Consider the following 16,627-nt stretch of genomic DNA (forward strand, 5'->3'; position numbering starts at 1 on the left):
ACCTGATCCTTGATCTCCTTGACCTCCAGCTTCAGGTTCAGGTTCATGACTCTCTTCTCCTACTCCATCTTGATCATGCACACCTGATCCTTGATCTCCTTGACCTCCAGCTTCAGGTTCAGGTTCATTACCCCCCTCATGATCAAGATGAGTTGGTTCTTCAGCTCCATGTGTAGGTGTAGGATTTGGGGACATGTTGAGACCAAGTCCCTCCATTACTCTCCTTAAGCTAGTAGCTCTATCAGATGGTCTAGCCAAATCTTCAAGCTCTGCCCAATTTTTCCCTTCATAGTACCCTTTTTCTTCTATAAACTTGACATCTCTTGATACAAGTACCCTTTTTGCATCTGGATCAAAGCACTTGTACCCCTTTTGTTCAGTAGAATATCCAATGAACATAGTTTTAGTACTTCTTGCTTCAAGCTTGTTTCTCATCTCCCTTGGCACCATAACATAGCACACGCAACCAAACACTCTCAAGTGATCTAGGATAGGTTTAACCTTGTTGAGAACCTCAAATGGTGATTGACCTTTGAGAATCTTGGTTGGTGTCCTATTGATTAGATAGCAAGCCGCCAATACAGCATCACCCCAATATCTCTTTGGTACACTTGTTTGGAACATGAGAGCTCTTGCTACCTCCATAAGATGCATGTTCTTCCTCTCTGCCACTCCATTTTGTTGAGGTGTGTAAGGACAACTGGTCTGATGCACTATCCCATGTTTAGCCAAGTGATTCTTGAAGGTATGATTGGTATATTCTCCTCCATTATCAGACCGTAGTACCTTCACAGTAGCATTGTAATGGTTAGTCACATATGCTTGGAAGTTTACAAAAGCATCAAACACTTTATCCTTAGAAGGAAGCAAAGTGATCCATGTATACTTGGACTTTTCATCTATGAATGTCACATAGTACTTCATGTTTTCTCTAGAAACATATGGAGAAGTCCACACATCTGAGTGCACCAAATCAAAGCAATTTTCATAAAACGTCTCAGATGTTGGGAAGACAGTTCTACAATGCTTTCTTAATATGCAAGCTTCACATTCCAAGTGATTAAATGACATATTAGGCATGATCAATTCCATTGCACGAGCATGAGGATGTCCTAATCTAGCATGCCAAGTAATACTATCACATTTATCAGCAGTACTAGTCAAGCACATAGAATCAATGGGTTTAGGATTCTTAGCCATTTGAAGATGGTATAGCTGATGATTGCTGTCTCCTCGACCAATAACTCTACCAGTCTTCAGATCTTGAAACTCAACTTCATTGGGTCTAAATACTACTTGACAATCAAGGTCAATAGTGGCTTTCTTCACAGATAACAAATTTGAAGTGAACCGAGGCAGGTAGAAGGCAGTTGAATCCTTCTCAAACAGCTTGAGCTTTCCCACTCCTTCTATTGGGATTTTATCACCATTAGCTATCATGACACTCCCTGTTGCTGCCTTGACCTCACTTATCAGATTCCTATCACTGATCATATGATGGCTTGCACCAGAATCAATGATGATGGGTTTGGTTGTGGATGCTAAGGCATGAGCTCCTTGAATCCGGGTTGTAGCCCAAGCATACACATACTTAACAAATTCATCCCATTCATTCTTTGTGATAGGATCATCTGGTATCATAGGGGGAAGTTCATCTGCTCTTTTGATCTCTTGCTTCCTTACCACCATACTTTCCTCACATGGGCTCCCGATGTAGGCAGAGTAAGAACACTCTCCCCTCACCACCTTTTGTGCAGCTTCCTTGATCATTTTCAAGCTCATCTTATCACTTAGATGACCTGACTACTTGTCTCTTCTCCAAGTCTTTCTCATCATGAACCATCCCTTCGAGAGCTTTCTAAATCTTCTTCTTCTAAAACTAGTACCACCCCTCACTTGAGTTGATACCTTCCTTTTCTCATACACATCACAAGTGTATTGAACAAACTCACATATCTTAGCCACCAGAAAGTTAAAGACACCATCTTGTTCTCTCCTTTCTTGAATAGTTTCTGACCTTGCCATAAGCTCCAGCCACACTTCTCTCAGCTTTCCCACAAGCTGAAAAATCTCATCCTTCCCTTGTTTATAGTTGTGGATCAACTCTTTGACCTCACACATCTTCACAAGTTTGGATTTTTCTTCATGAGCTGCTTCAATCCCACTCTTTATAGTGTTTTCTTGAGCAGCCTCATCTCCATCTTTCAGACTTCTTGTCTGGCCTTTTTTCATGACCATTTCCATTAAAGGTTCCTCCTTTACATGGCCACACCACAACCCATAACTCTCAAGAGTTGTTCTTGCCCATTTGGACCAACTCTCATCAATCTCTTCTTCATGCCTTGTTGTTGTACCAGATCTTAGCACCATCTTTGTATTGAATAGTAGTCACCAGATCTGACCTCCAAAACCTCCAAGAAAGCAACCACCTGCCTCCAATGGCACATATCTAGCTTCTCACAAAGCTAAACCACCCATCTGAGTTTGTCAAACAACTAAAGGAACTCTCTTGAAGCTGGATCTCCAAAATAAACACCAACAGAAACAATCTTGAGTTTTTCAAAGATCTAGCTCTTGAAAAACCTCAAGAACACTCAAGAACACTCAGATTTTATGAAAACAAACGAAATCACACTCTCCCCTTTTTAGAGAACCAGGCTCTGATACCATGTGATTTTAAAGAATATAGATTGGTATTGAGAGATTATAAGAGATTAAGAGAGATTATAAAGATTGAGGATGAGATTATAAGAGACTAGAATGCTTGTCTTTAATTAATGAGAGTGATTACAATATATATAGGTAGAGACATTAGGGTTTTCAAAGTCAAAGAGTAGACTAAGCCAGCTCATGACAGGCTGTCAACCTTGCTCTCCTTCTTCCTCAAGTCTGGTGCTTTGCTCTTCAAGTCTGGTACCTAACTTCCCAAGTCATCACCTCATCACAACACCTTTTATCAAGTTAGGCTCCAGTGAGAGACGAAAATTCAATATTGAAGACCAAGAGTTTAAATTGTTCATTGTCCGCTAAATTGTTCATTGCCGGCTCGCATTATGCACTTAAAAATAATGGGTACACCGTACCCGACTAGTTTTTTCATGTGAGGTTACGAAAAACAATAGACATAAATGCATTTAAAAGCACATTTAGGCAAGAGATCAGAGCCGGAGAGAATCAACTATTCAACTGGCAAGCTTAAAACCATGGATACACTCAAGTCTACCACGACCTCGAAGGCTCGAACTATTACTAGCTTCCACTTCCCAGCCTATACCTTGCATGTTAATCTTATTTCCTTGCTCTTATTTCCCAATTCTTCTAAAATAATTAAATAATTTGTTATATAATAGATCATAGGTACAAACATCCAAATCAGAAATTGCATTGCTAGAGAAGCAAGTTCTTCAGCAGCATGTAGCCTTCTTTGACCCGGATGGTGCTGGTATCATCTACCCATCGGCCGGAGACATTCAGAGGTATTGTTAGAAAACAATGAAAAACCAAAAAAAAAACAACAATTATATCATTAATCATTGCTTTGCGTTGCTTCAGGGTTTAAAGCACTTGGTTTTAACGTGATCTTCAGTTTCTTTCTGACATTCATCGTGCATCTTACCATGAGTTACTGATGCAGCGTGGATATATATCTTCCTTGTTTTCCTTAGGCTTTGGATTTACAAGCAGCACTACAAACGTCGGTAACTAACGCATTAACCACAGTTCTACAAGAGAAACACATTCAACGTGAAGCTCCTGGAGATATACACCAACGACTTTCTGCTACACCTCAAGCGGATAACGTGTTCTTCAGCGATGAGGTTGACGAAGGGGTTAATGCTCTCAAAGAGATCATCGGAGATCCAATATTTGATGTTTATGATTATGAAGTTCTGATTCAAATTGAAGACGTACATGTGCAGCTTGAGGAACATGTGCAACAGAGCGTTTATGAAATTGGTCTTCACGTGGTGGAAGATGTGCAGCTTGAGGCAACAAAGGACGTTCACATCATCTCTTGGAGGCACTCGAGACAGAATCTTGCGAGAAAATTAATAAAATTGACATGATGGACGATATGAGGAACCCATTGACTTCTAGTAATCTTGCAAGTTGGCGCCAGTTGATCAATAGTGACCTTCCAGATCGAGGCCGTGCCAAATTTTTCTTTACAAACCATCATCGAGAAGCCAATGTGGAGCCACTCCACCATGTGGTATCGACGATGATCCTGAACGTGATGACCGTCGAGATTTTTAAAGATGAGATCTATATTTCTCTTTATTATTTCTCGAGTTCGGTCACCTACGATCAATGTGAACAGCTAGGTTGTGGTTGTCACAGTAATCGTTTTCTTCGAGTTCTTTGTCCATACGGAAGAGCTCAAGAGGAGTGTGAGGAACCACCAGATCCTGACCAAAGGGGTAATATGTTCCACCAGCATGCAAAACGTGTTTATAAAAGCTCAGTGTTTAACAGAGATGAGGAATCAATCTTTGAGCAAGACCGAAGTTGCAAGGGCACGCCAAGATCAGTTCCGTATGTTGGGGATAGAATACACAATGTCAAGAGAATTAATCTTACTTGTGCTCATGGAGGAATGATGATGTTGCAGGACTTTGTGATACCGCTTTCACCATCGATATTGATCAGTGTGAATCTGTATCAGAAGATTGTAAACAGAAGGTCAAGATACTCATTACTGTTACATTGTTGGTCAAGCGTCTATCATGATTTTTTCTGTGTACTGATTAAGGACAATATTGATTGTCGAAACATACGACGAGGGCATAATGCGAACTGGCTTCTTCCATGGCTGAGAATGATAATTTGTGAGATTATGAGAGCTTCTAAGTGTTTTAACCGTGATGAAGCACACGAACAAAGTAAAAAGGAGTGAAGTAACCGTAAGTATTTGAGAGAGAAGAGAAATTTGAGAATTTAAGAGAATGAGAGGATTTGTGAGATTGAGAGAATGAAAGAAATGTTTGTATTGAATTGTGTGTTTAATTGTGTAACATACATGGTGTATTTAAAGGAAACAAAAGCAATAAGCACTCAATGGTGGAAGAATAAATAACTAGTAGTGGATTAGCCACTCCTCCCCATTTGGTAAGTGATATGACCACTCCTTCCACTTCTTCCACTAACTAGTAGTGGACTAGCCATTCCTCCCCATTTGGTAAGTGATATGGCCACTTCTCCCACTTCCTCCACTACTTCCCTTTGTTTAATTCTTCATGTCAACACTCCCCCTCAAGCTTGACAGTAGTGAGTGTCAAGCTTGGAAAGCCATGAAGTATTCCCTCATTAAAAACTTTTCTTGGAAAAACCACTTGGGATAAAAACCAAGCAAAGGAAAAAGAGTAGAATACTCCACGGTGAGGAGATCATTGACATGGAAGGTTTATGAGTCCAAGTCTTGGAAGAATGGACTCACAAACTTTGCTACTGGCCGCCTTGGTGAAGATGTCAGCCAGCTGATCCGCACTTCTTGTATAACATGGGAGAATCACTTGCTGCTCCACTGCTTGTCTGACCTTGTGGCAGTCTACTTCTATGTGCTTTGTCCTTTCATGAAAGACTGAGTTGGATGCAATGTGTATTGCGGCTTGGTTGTCACAGTGCATGGTCATGGGAGAGGTGATCTCAATTCCCAAGTCGCCTAAAAGCCCCTTTATCCAGATAAGCTCACTGGTTAGCTTCCTCATTGATCTGTACTCTGCTTCTGCGCTTGAACAAGATACTACTTTCTGTTTCTTGCTCTTCCAAGTGACAAGATTCCCTCCAATGAATGTACAATAACCGGTGGTTGACCTTCTGTCTACTCTATCTCCAGCCCAATCTGCATCACAGTATCCTATCACCTCAGTGTTCTTGTTGCAAGCCATCCATACACCTTGTCCTGGCGCTTCTCTTAAGTATCTTAGAATCCTCTCCACCATGTTCCAGTGATGAACCTTGGGAGTTTGCATGTGCTGGCTCACTTGATTAACTGCGAAACACACATCTGGCCGAGTGATGGTTAGATAGATCAGCTTCCCAACCATCCGTCTATACTGCTTGACATCTTCAAATGGAGTGTCTTCATACTCCCCCTCTCGCAATACCTTGTAACCTTCTTCAAGTGGTGTCTTGGCATGTCTTCCTCCAAGATCTCCTGCCTCCTTTAATATGTCCAGGGTATACTTTCTTTGGGACATGAATAATCCTTCCTTTGATCTGCACATCTCAATGCCAAGGAAGTACTTCAGTTCTCCCAGGTCTTTGATGTCAAATGCGGCCTTGAGAAATGTCTTGGTTAAACTGATCCCCTCCTTGTCACTACCCGTGATGATGATGTCATCCACATAGACTAGAATTACCGTAATTCCTTGCTTGCTGGTGAGAGTGAAGAGTGTGTGATCCGCTTGAGACTTCACAAATCCCCTTCCATTCAATGTAGTGCTTAGCTTGTGGTACCAAGCTCTTGGTGATTGCTTCAAGCCATAGATTGCCTTTCTGAGTCTAAGAACATTCCCTGGTTTCACCATTTCTTCCATCCCCGGAGGTGGTTTCATATACACTTCATCTTCTAGTTCTCCTTGCAGGAAAGCATTCTTCACATCCATTTGCCAAAGGTCCCATTCTAGGTTCACTGCTAATGAGAGTAGAATCCGGATTGTATGAAGCTTGGCCACTGGTGCAAAGGTGTCTAGATAGTCCTCTCCATACACTTGTGTGTATCCTCTTGCCACCAGTCTGGTCTTCTTTCTTTCTGGCTTCCCATTTGCAAGATACTTAATGGTATGTATGAGTCTGCTGGTCACGGCTTTCTTCCCTTTTGGAAGTTCTGTCTCATACCAGGTGTTGTTCTTCTCCATGGCCCTCATTTCATCATCCACCGATTTCCTCCATTCATCATCTTCCATAGCTTCTGCATATGTTCTTGGTATCCATTCCAGGTCCAATGAACTCATAAAGACTTGATGTTCTTCTGGATAGTGAGCTAGGGAGCATAATCCACTTTCTGGATGTGCCACAGCTTGAGCATTGTAGTAAACAAAATCATTTTTAACCCAATCTGAGGCTGGTCTTCTGATCCTTGTACTTCTCCTTAGGACTTGTGTCTGCTCAGGTTCATTACTGCTGCTTGGTTCTCCTTCTTGAGCTTCAGTGTCTGGTTGTCCCATCTCATCTTGATCATGAGATAATACTGGGTTTTCTTCAGGTTGAGCTTGCGCCGGTTGATCTTCATTCCCCCCTTCATGGTCAGGATGAGAGTCTTCAGTGTTATGAACCATGGTCTCTTTATAAGGAGTAGTGTCCCGGCCTTTCTCTGGTTCCTTTTCTAGGTTAATGCCGAGTCTTTCCATAAGAATCTTCAGGTTGTTAGCTCTGTCCGAGGCAGAATGAGATAGATCTTTGAGTTCCTCCCAACTCTTCTCATCATAATAGGCCTTGGATTCCATGAACTTAACATCTCTGGATACTAGGACTCTCCTTGTCTCTGGTACATAGCATTTGTACCCCTTTTGGTGCGTAGAGTATCCAATGAACATTGCCTTTGTGCTCTTTGCCTCCAGTTTGTTTCTTAGTTCTCCTGGAATCAAAACAAAGCACACACACCCAAACACACGCAAATGATCAATTGATGGTCTAGATTTGTTTAGTACCTCATATGGGGTGGCATCAAAGAGGACTCTTGTAGGTGTGCGGTTGATTAGGTAGGTGGCTGTGACTACTGCATCCCCCCAAAACCGCTTGGGTACATTTGTATGGAACATCATACTCCTTGCCACTTCCATCAAGTGTCTATTCTTTCTTTCAGCCACACCATTTTGTTGGGGTGTGTAAGGACAGCTGGTTTGTTGAATGATTCCATGTGAGGCTAGATGTTGTTTGAAGGCTGTGCTAGTATATTCACCACCATTATCTGATCTAAGAATTTTAATCTTAACATTGAAATGGTTAGTAATATAGTTCTGAAAATTTTTAAATGCTTCTAGCACCCTATCCTTAGATTGCAACAAAGTGATCCATGTGTATTTAGATTTTTCATCAATGAATGTCACAAAATATTTATGTTGTTCTCTAGATACACATGGAGCAGTCCACACATCAGAGTGAATCAAATCAAAGCAGTTTTCATATTGGGTTTTTGATTTAGGAAACACAGTTCTGCAATGTTTTCCTAATATACACGCTTCACACTCATTTTTAAAAGAAATACTAGGCAACAGGATGTTCAAGGCACGAGAATGGGGATGTCCTAGTCTAGCATGCCAGATTTCATCTTTAGGGAATTCAGAAACAGAATGAAACACACACGATAATTGAGATACAGGTCTTGTGTCCTCAAGTAAGTACAAGTCTCCCTTGGTAACACCTTTGCCAAGCAACTTACTAGAATCAATATCCTGAAAGTATACACTGTTAGGCGTGAAAGTAACTTGACAATTGAGATCATTAGTTACTTTTTTAACAGACAGTAGGTTTGAGGCAAATGTAGGCATATAGAAAGCTTTAGATTCTTTATCAAACAATCTAAGTTCACCTACACCTTTTATTGGAATTTTATCTCCATTTGCTATCATCACATTTCCTAAAGCCGGTTCTATGTTCTTAATCAGTTCTAAATCACTTATCATGTGATGAGAAGCACCAGAGTCTATAACTAAGGGCTTAGCCGATTTAAAATTATTCATAGAACCATTTGCATTGTGAGAAGCATTAAGGGAGATACCAAGAGTTTTAGATATACCAGATTCCTTGAGAGCCTTGATGAGAGCGGTTAAGTCAGACTTCTTGATGGTCTCATCTAGATTGGCTCTTGGCGTGGCATAGCCTGATGTGGAGGCAGTAGCTCTTCCCACACCTAGGTTGCTTATACCCATGGTGATTGGTGTTGTTGGCTCAGCACCATCAGTTGAGAAATTGGCTCTTGCATCTTGGTATTGAGGGCGGTTGTCCCTAAATTTGTTGGGCTTGAGGTGCGGATGTAGTATCCAGCATTTGTCCTTCATGTGGCCCTTCTTCTTGCAGTGATCGCATGTCAAGTTTTTCTTCTCATCTAGCTTGTAAGCTGCCTTGTTTGACACGGCTCGTTCAGCTTGATGTGCCATGTTTAAGTCTCCCTTGCCTCCAAATAAGCCCACAGAGCCTTCTTCCTTCTGAATTTGAGCGCATACTTCATCCAGGTCAGGTAACTTGTCAGCTCTCAGGATGTGCTTGATTAAGCTCCCATAAGATGGATTAAGCGTGAGCAGTAGTCCAAACACTCTGTCCTCTTCACGCCTGGTTAAGAGAGTGGCGGGGTCGGTAGTATGTGGTCTGAGTAGTTCCATCTCTGCCCAAAGAGACCGGAACTTGCCAAAGTGAGGCTGGAACTCCATATCTCCTTGGTTGAGGGTATTGATAGCTCTTTTTACTTCAAAGACCCTTGTAAGGTTGGAGGTATTTCCATACACTTTGTAGAGTGTATCCCACAGCTGCTTGGTAGTTTCACAGTAGGAGTAAGACTCCATGATGGCGGGTTCTAGGGAGCTAAGGAGCACTGTGAGAACCATGAGATCTTCCTGAGCCCATTTGTCTTCATCAGTAGCTACCACAATCTCCTGTCCATCTTCTCCTTGGGTGGTTTGTTTTGGAGCTGCTTCTGCTGAGACATGACTCCACAAACCCTTTCCTCCAAGGGCAATCTTCACCATCCTGGCCCACAAGAGGTAGTTAATCCCCTTCAGGGTCACAGGTATGCTGATGCGGTTGTTGTTATTGTTGTTGTTGTTCTCCATCTTGGGGATTTACTTGGTCAGAGGTAGAGTTTAAGAACTAGAAACAGAGTTTTGATTTTGCGGAATTTAGAAAGGTTTCAAGATTGAACCTTGCTCTGATACCATGATAATTTGTGAGATTATGAGAGCTTCTAAGTGTTTTAACCGTGATGAAGCACACGAACAAAGTAAAAAGGAGTGAAGTAACCGTAAGTATTTGAGAGAGAAGAGAAATTTGAGAATTTAAGAGAATGAGAGGATTTGTGAGATTGAGAGAATGAAAGAAATGTTTGTATTGAATTGTGTGTTTAATTGTGTAACATACATGGTGTATTTAAAGGAAACAAAAGCAATAAGCACTCAATGGTGGAAGAATAAATAACTAGTAGTGGATTAGCCACTCCTCCCCATTTGGTAAGTGATATGACCACTCCTCCCACTTCTTCCACTAACTAGTAGTGGACTAGCCATTCCTCCCCATTTGGTAAGTGATATGGCCACTTCTCCCACTTCCTCCACTACTTCCCTTTGTTTAATTCTTCATGTCAACAGAGAACGTGTCTTCTAATTCCTTGACAAGGTGAGAAAGACATAATTAACAGTAATGAGAATATCTAAAAAGCGCGGGAATGTCTATTTTTTTAAATATTTTCATTTTATAACATAAAATTTGTACTTAAAATATAGACGAGGGCATAATGCGAACTGGCTTCTTCCATTGCTGAGATTCTGAGAACGTGTCTTCTAATTCCTTGACAAGGTGAGAAAGACATAATTAACAGTAATTAATGTATAACTTAATTAAATTTGCAATATAAGTGAATCAACTAATCTAATTTATATCTAAAATCATAACTTTAAATGCAATAAGAATATATAATTTCATAAATATAAATTTTAGGATGACTCAAAAAATATTAACAAATGAAAACAAAATATTAACCAACTGTTACTGTTTAGTTCTTTTGTAAAATATATATTCATGCATGAGACTTCATAATAGTATTGTTATATTATGTAATTTGGAATCTGATACATTGTTGATCAAAAAAAAAAAAAGGAATCTGATACATTATTTCATCTTCTCTATTTCATTCTAAGAGCAACATGTCTTAAGTTATAAATTATCTTTCTAAATTTTATGGAAATACATGCACATTTAACAGATCAATAAAAACTAATTTGATCTGACTTAATTATAATAAAAATAATTGTACTTCAGTATAAATTAGAAAGAATGTATAACATAATTAAATTCGCAATATAAGTGAATCAACTAATCCAACTTATATCTAAAATCATAACTTTAAATACAATAAGAATATATAATTACATAAATATAAATTTTAGGATGACTCAAAAAATATTAATATATGAAAAAAAATTAACCAACTGTTACTGTTTAGTTCTTTTGTAAAATATATATTTATGCATGAGACTTCAGAATAGTATTGTTATATTGTGTAATTTAGAATCTGATACATTATTTCATCTTCTCTATTTCATTCTAAGAACAACATGTCTTAAGTTATAAATTATCTTTCTAAAGTATATTTACATATCTAAAACAACAACCAACCTAAATACAAATAAGAAATTTTAAAAAAAAATTTAGAATAAAAATATTATAGTTGAATGCAAAGAAAATATGCAATCTTATATATCCAACTGATAATTAAATCGACTGTCAAATCAACAAAATCGATTAGATATAATATGTCTAAAATCATATATAAAATTAAAGTAATATATTATTATTAATTCAAATTATATATACAAAATATAAATTAATTTAAAATTAAAACTAAATAGCAATTAATTATTGTAGTATATTTGTTTATAAATATTTATATCCGTGCTTGAGCACGAGAAATTACCTAGTATAAACATATAAACCAAATAATATAATAAAACAATATGAAAGTCAAATTTCTAAAATTTTATGAATGTATATACTATAAAATTAATATATATATATATATATATATATATATATATATATATATTGTTTAAACAAACATATTCAAAAATAGAAAATCTAAAAAAGAAAAGTTTTCGTAAATTAATATCTCTATAAATTAATCCCCTATATATTAATCCTGAAACATTAGAACATATTTTGTAGCTACGTGTCATCATTAGGATGATTCTTAGAAATCCTGAGGAAAATAAGTTGGTCCATATAAATATATATTATATTTTTTCTTAAATTAATTATCACATTGATTAGTAGTCTTAAATTCTTTCCTAAAATAAAAGTTACATAAGTTTATTTCCTTAAATAAAAGCTACGAAATTACCTAATATGATTAACATATATATGACAATTAATGATTATAAATCATACATATTTGATAATAAAATTTGTATCCTCTACATTTTTTTAATTTATATTATTAAAAAAGTTAAAAATCACATTAAGCATATTAAAAAAATTAGATTTTTAATATATGTTATATTTTGAATTTTTTAAAACATCTACAAATTACGAAAAAATGGTAGGATGCTATTAAGATGTTATTAAGATGTTATTTTTTTAGAACGGAATCCGATGTGAAAAGAAATATTTCGGATATCGAATATATCCAAACCAGATTTATATATTTAAATATATTAATTATTTTTAGAATAATATCTAAAAGAATATACAAAATATATAAGATGTTATTAGGTTGTCCAAAATACTTGAAAATATATAAAAATAGTTAAAAATAGTTAAATGATCTATTAATTTTTTATCCGAATATTGAAACTAAATTCGAAGTCAATGATCAGATTGGGTTTGTATTACCAAGCACTGGTTCGGTTTAGCTATTTAATCCTACTCTTTCGGTTCGGTTGGTGGACACTGAAATATATGAACAACAATAAAGTGAATTACCTGGGAAAGAATTATTGGACCTCCTTGAGAAGCATATAAGCCCTCCGATTTCATCAAATTCACGATCTTACAAGTGAATCTTTGCATGTGGAACTTGAATGGCTCGTTGTCGGTAGGGTATACCATACCGGGTACATCCCGTAACCAGAATGGCAATCCCCTGGTTAACCGTTGTCAAAATTATTAAACAGAATTTCCAATGTTAAATAAAAAAAGTATTTTGAGTTTATGAGTAAAATATAACTACCATTTTAACTCCATATTTATTTCGGTTCAGTTTCGATTTGTTTTTTCGGTATTTCAGTATTTCGGTTCGTAAAATATAACTATCATTCTAACGTCATATTTACTTCGGTTCGTTTGGTTAATAAACCTAAGGTTTTCGGTTTATTATGTTTTATAGCAAAAACATAATTATTTAGTTTGAAGTCATATTATATGAATTTCAAAGTCACGTTGTCGATGGAGTCATTTACTTCAAAAAATAAATTATATATCAAATAAATAAACAAAAAGGTAAAAACTCTTCTACCATGAAATAAAATAATCAAATCTAGAATTAAAATCAAAGCTCGAAATTTTGAAAATAAAAATAAGAAACAAAACAGAAGCATGGAAGAAAAGTTTTTCCACTCTTTCATCTTTAGTGTTCATCAAAGTCATGCTTCTTCGATTGAACACGAAACTATGTTCGTTTATAGATAAGAAAAAAATTGTGAAGTATTTTCACTAATTGTTATCCATCAAACTTATAATCTTCACTTCAATTTAGTCAATGGTCAAATAAAGCAAAAAGATTAAAAAAGAAGACTAAAAAAATAAGAAGTTTTGGTTGTGATGTATTGTTATTTAATTATAGTTCAAAGTGTTTTACAAATTAGGACTTCTTTATTACTATAAAAAAAATATGGTAATGGTTATTAACAAAAAAAACTTATATAACAAAAAGATTTTCATGTGTCGTTATAAAATAGATACATATTTACATGTTTCTACTTTTGATCAGTTTTGTTCGGTTTAATCGGTTATAAACCAAACCATATCTAAATCCTATGTTTTTTATAAAATTATATGCATTAGTACGCATGTATATATTAAGAAAAAGAGAAAACCCTAGGACAAGGTGTGGTGGTAACTGGAAAGAGGAGATCTGTGTCTGAGATTTGTTAAAAGGTTGAGAGAGAGAGACAGGATGAGTTGGTGCGATTCGGCGGCGAAGACAGGGAAAAATATAGCGGTGTGGTGGGACATGAAGGACTGTCCGGTTCCAGAGGGTATTGATGCTCATCGTGTCCGTCCGAGTATAGAAGGTGCCTTAAAGGAACAAGGCTACTCTGGTCCTGTCTCCATCACAGCCTATGGAGACCAAAAACAAACCCCTGACCGCCTGCTACGAGCTCTCTCTTCCACTGGAGTCGCGGTGGTACATATCAGATCTGGTTAGTCCAATTATATATATATATATATATATATATATATAAAGACTTTATAGTTAGATCTTGGGGTATGTAATTGAATATGCCTTTCCTTTGTAATGAAACAGAAAGCACGTGCGCAGTCATGTACAAGGATATGGTGAAATGGCGAGAGGATAATCCTCCTCCGGCTACAATGATGATCATAACCAATCAGATGCTAGATGTCTTCCATTGGGATCTGGCCCGGCTTCAACAACGCACGAGTTACGACCTTTTTCTGGCTTATTCAGTCGAACCTCTCGCCCGATTGTTCGTGTACACTCGCAAAAATTGGCTCTGGAAAAATATATTACTTGGGACGACTGCGTCCGTGACAAGCAGCAGCAGCGATGCCGTGTTTTATTGCAAATCGTGCTCTTTGGAATGCCTAAGCCTGAAGAGTTTCAAAAAGCATCTCTCCACTGAAGAGCATGCAATACAAGTAACAATCCTTTCTCTCTGTCTGCTTATATCAATTTCATTGTCTAACTATTTGACCAGAACGCGATAAAATATTCAATATATTATGCAGTCGAATGGGTCTTCAAACTGCCAAAAAAAGTTTTTATTAAGATTATTTGTTTATCATCCTCCTAAAAGTGTTTAACCTACAAATCCTTTTTTTTTGGGGGGTCAAAACAGGAGGTTTTACACCCTCAGCCTAAACAACTCATATCTGTAACGAGCAAGTGGGGGAAGAACTACGCTGCTACGCCTGAATATGCGACAGCTAAAATCCATGTGTGGTGGGACATGTTTGATTGTCCTATTCCCGATGGTTATGACGCTCATCGAGTCCGTCCCAGTTTGGAAGGAGCTTTCAAGGAACTAGGCTACTCTGGTCCTGTCTCCATCACTGCCTTTGGTGACTATAAAAAAACCCCTAAAAGCCACCTTCATGCCCTCTCTTCCACTGGAATCGATGTTGCACATGTCATTCCGGGTTAGTACATTTTACTCACGCGTGCTTACCCTTTGTTTTAGCAACTATCCCTTGCTTGCAGGCTTATACACCCTTTGTTTTGTTGAAACAAACAGAAGTCATATACTCTCGCATGCATAATGACATTTTTAAATGGCGAGAGGATAATCCTACTCCGGCTACAATGATGATCATTTCGGATGAGGCTAAATATGTCTTTGGAACTTCTCTTGCCCTCCGGGCTCAACAAGATAATAAGTACAACCTGTTTTGGGCTTATTCTTTTAGGCCTCGGGAAATGTCAGTCATGGTCACTTCTGCCGAGTGGCTCTGGGATAGCTTACTTGCAGGTGTTTTGTTTTTTACCTCTCTTCTATCCACTTCCACATATATATATATATATATATAGATATATATATATATAACCACCAAACTAATCTCTTAAAGCTATTAGTTTCAGAGACAAAAAGACATGTTCTTCGCAAGTGCAGTGGAAGTAGTGAAAGGGTGGTTGAATCTACCGGAATCTTTTATTGCAAACTGTGCGTCCCGGAGCGCACACTCTGCTTCTATAAGCACAAACTGTTGGATGAATTCATCAAACATCTCTCGAGTAAAAAACATCTCTCTAAAGTACGCACCCTCCCTCTCTCTTTTTGTTGTCAATACACTTTTCTAACCATTTTAGGAAAAAGCAGGAAAAGGGTATTACTGATCGTCGTCAACGTAACATGAACCTGGGACTGTTCTGGCTAGAGGCAAGTTTTTTTTCTTAATGATAAGTTTCTAACAGATTTTAAAACAGTGACACAACACTGTTTTTTTCATTTTGTAGAAAGAACATTTCCCAGAGAGCAAGCGGTTGAAGAAATCTGCCTAGGAGAGGTTGTGACTGAAGAAGTGATATCAGAGTGTAATACTATGGACCTATCTTTATTTTACTTGTTCTAGTCTTGTGTTTCTGCTTTTCTGAAGTATTTTATTTACTTTTCGGACCTATTTATTTTTCTCGCTTGTTTAATTCACCAAACAATATCGCTCTATATATATATATTTCTAAGTTTAATCGTGTTACTAGCTGTTTAGTATACTGTATTTGCAATGGGCCTAACGGTTATTATTCGAGTGTTTCTTTATGATGCTATATATTGATCCTAGTTGTGTACTGAAACCTTCATTCTTTTTGCGTTGCCATCTTTCTACACATTCGCAACACTTCTCGCTTCTACCAATGCAATAAGCTGAAGAAGAAACTAACAAAAAATTGTATCATATAATCAGGAGAATGTATTTGACTATTAAAATTTTATCATAAGTTTGTAACATATGCTTTGGTATATACACAAGTGGTGAGACAATTTGGTAGTACTTCTGCCTCTTGAACAGTATCAGCAAGAACTGATTCTTTTCGGGTTCACTTACAGCAATTGGTTGGACCATCTAAGGGGCAGCTCCATCTAAATGCAGAAAAGTAATTCCAGTTACTTAACTCAATGATCATCTATCAGTGGGAAGACAAAGTGCTCTCTCTCTCTCTCTCTCACTCCCGGATCTGATGGCTTGCATTAGGCTTTTTACTACCTTTTTGTTTAAACCCAAATTTGTGACCATCTTAACT

At 37.4% G+C, this 16,627-nt stretch overlaps 1 protein-coding gene across 2 annotated transcripts; it reads left to right on the forward strand.

Moving 5' to 3' along the window:
• Nucleotides 1-13,708: 13,708 nt before the first annotated feature.
• On the forward strand, nucleotides 13,709-16,069 carry LOC106380320. Of its 2 annotated transcripts, none has more exons than XM_022704641.2 (7): nucleotides 13,709-14,069; nucleotides 14,174-14,529; nucleotides 14,730-15,030; nucleotides 15,126-15,359; nucleotides 15,470-15,642; nucleotides 15,708-15,767; nucleotides 15,845-16,069. In XM_022704641.2, the coding sequence occupies exons 1-7, from the start codon at nucleotides 13,823-13,825 to the stop codon at nucleotides 15,887-15,889; spliced, it is 1,416 nt and encodes a 471-aa protein (XP_022560362.1). In that variant the 5' UTR covers nucleotides 13,709-13,822; the 3' UTR covers nucleotides 15,890-16,069. The 2 variants fall into 2 exon arrangements, with proteins under 2 accessions (XP_022560362.1, XP_013675545.2); XM_013820091.3 differs by having other exon boundaries at nucleotides 13,713-14,069; nucleotides 15,464-15,642.
• Nucleotides 16,070-16,627: the final 558 nt, after the last annotated feature.

The sequence above is a fragment of the Brassica napus genome, chromosome C1 (assembly GCF_020379485.1).
Source record: "Brassica napus cultivar Da-Ae chromosome C1, Da-Ae, whole genome shotgun sequence".
Lineage (NCBI taxonomy): Eukaryota > Viridiplantae > Streptophyta > Magnoliopsida > Brassicales > Brassicaceae > Brassica > Brassica napus.

Excerpts from the sequence above, each read along its gene's own strand:
- LOC106380320 (XM_013820091.3), top strand. The coding sequence starts at position 13,823 with ATGAGTTGGTGCGATTCGGCGGCGAAGACAGGGAAAAATATAGCGGTG. Across the intron at positions 14,070-14,173 it reads GGTGGTACATATCAGATCTG|AAAGCACGTGCGCAGTCATG; the intron begins GTTAGTCCAATT and ends GTAATGAAACAG. Across the intron at positions 14,530-14,729 it reads CTGAAGAGCATGCAATACAA|GAGGTTTTACACCCTCAGCC; the intron begins GTAACAATCCTT and ends GGGTCAAAACAG.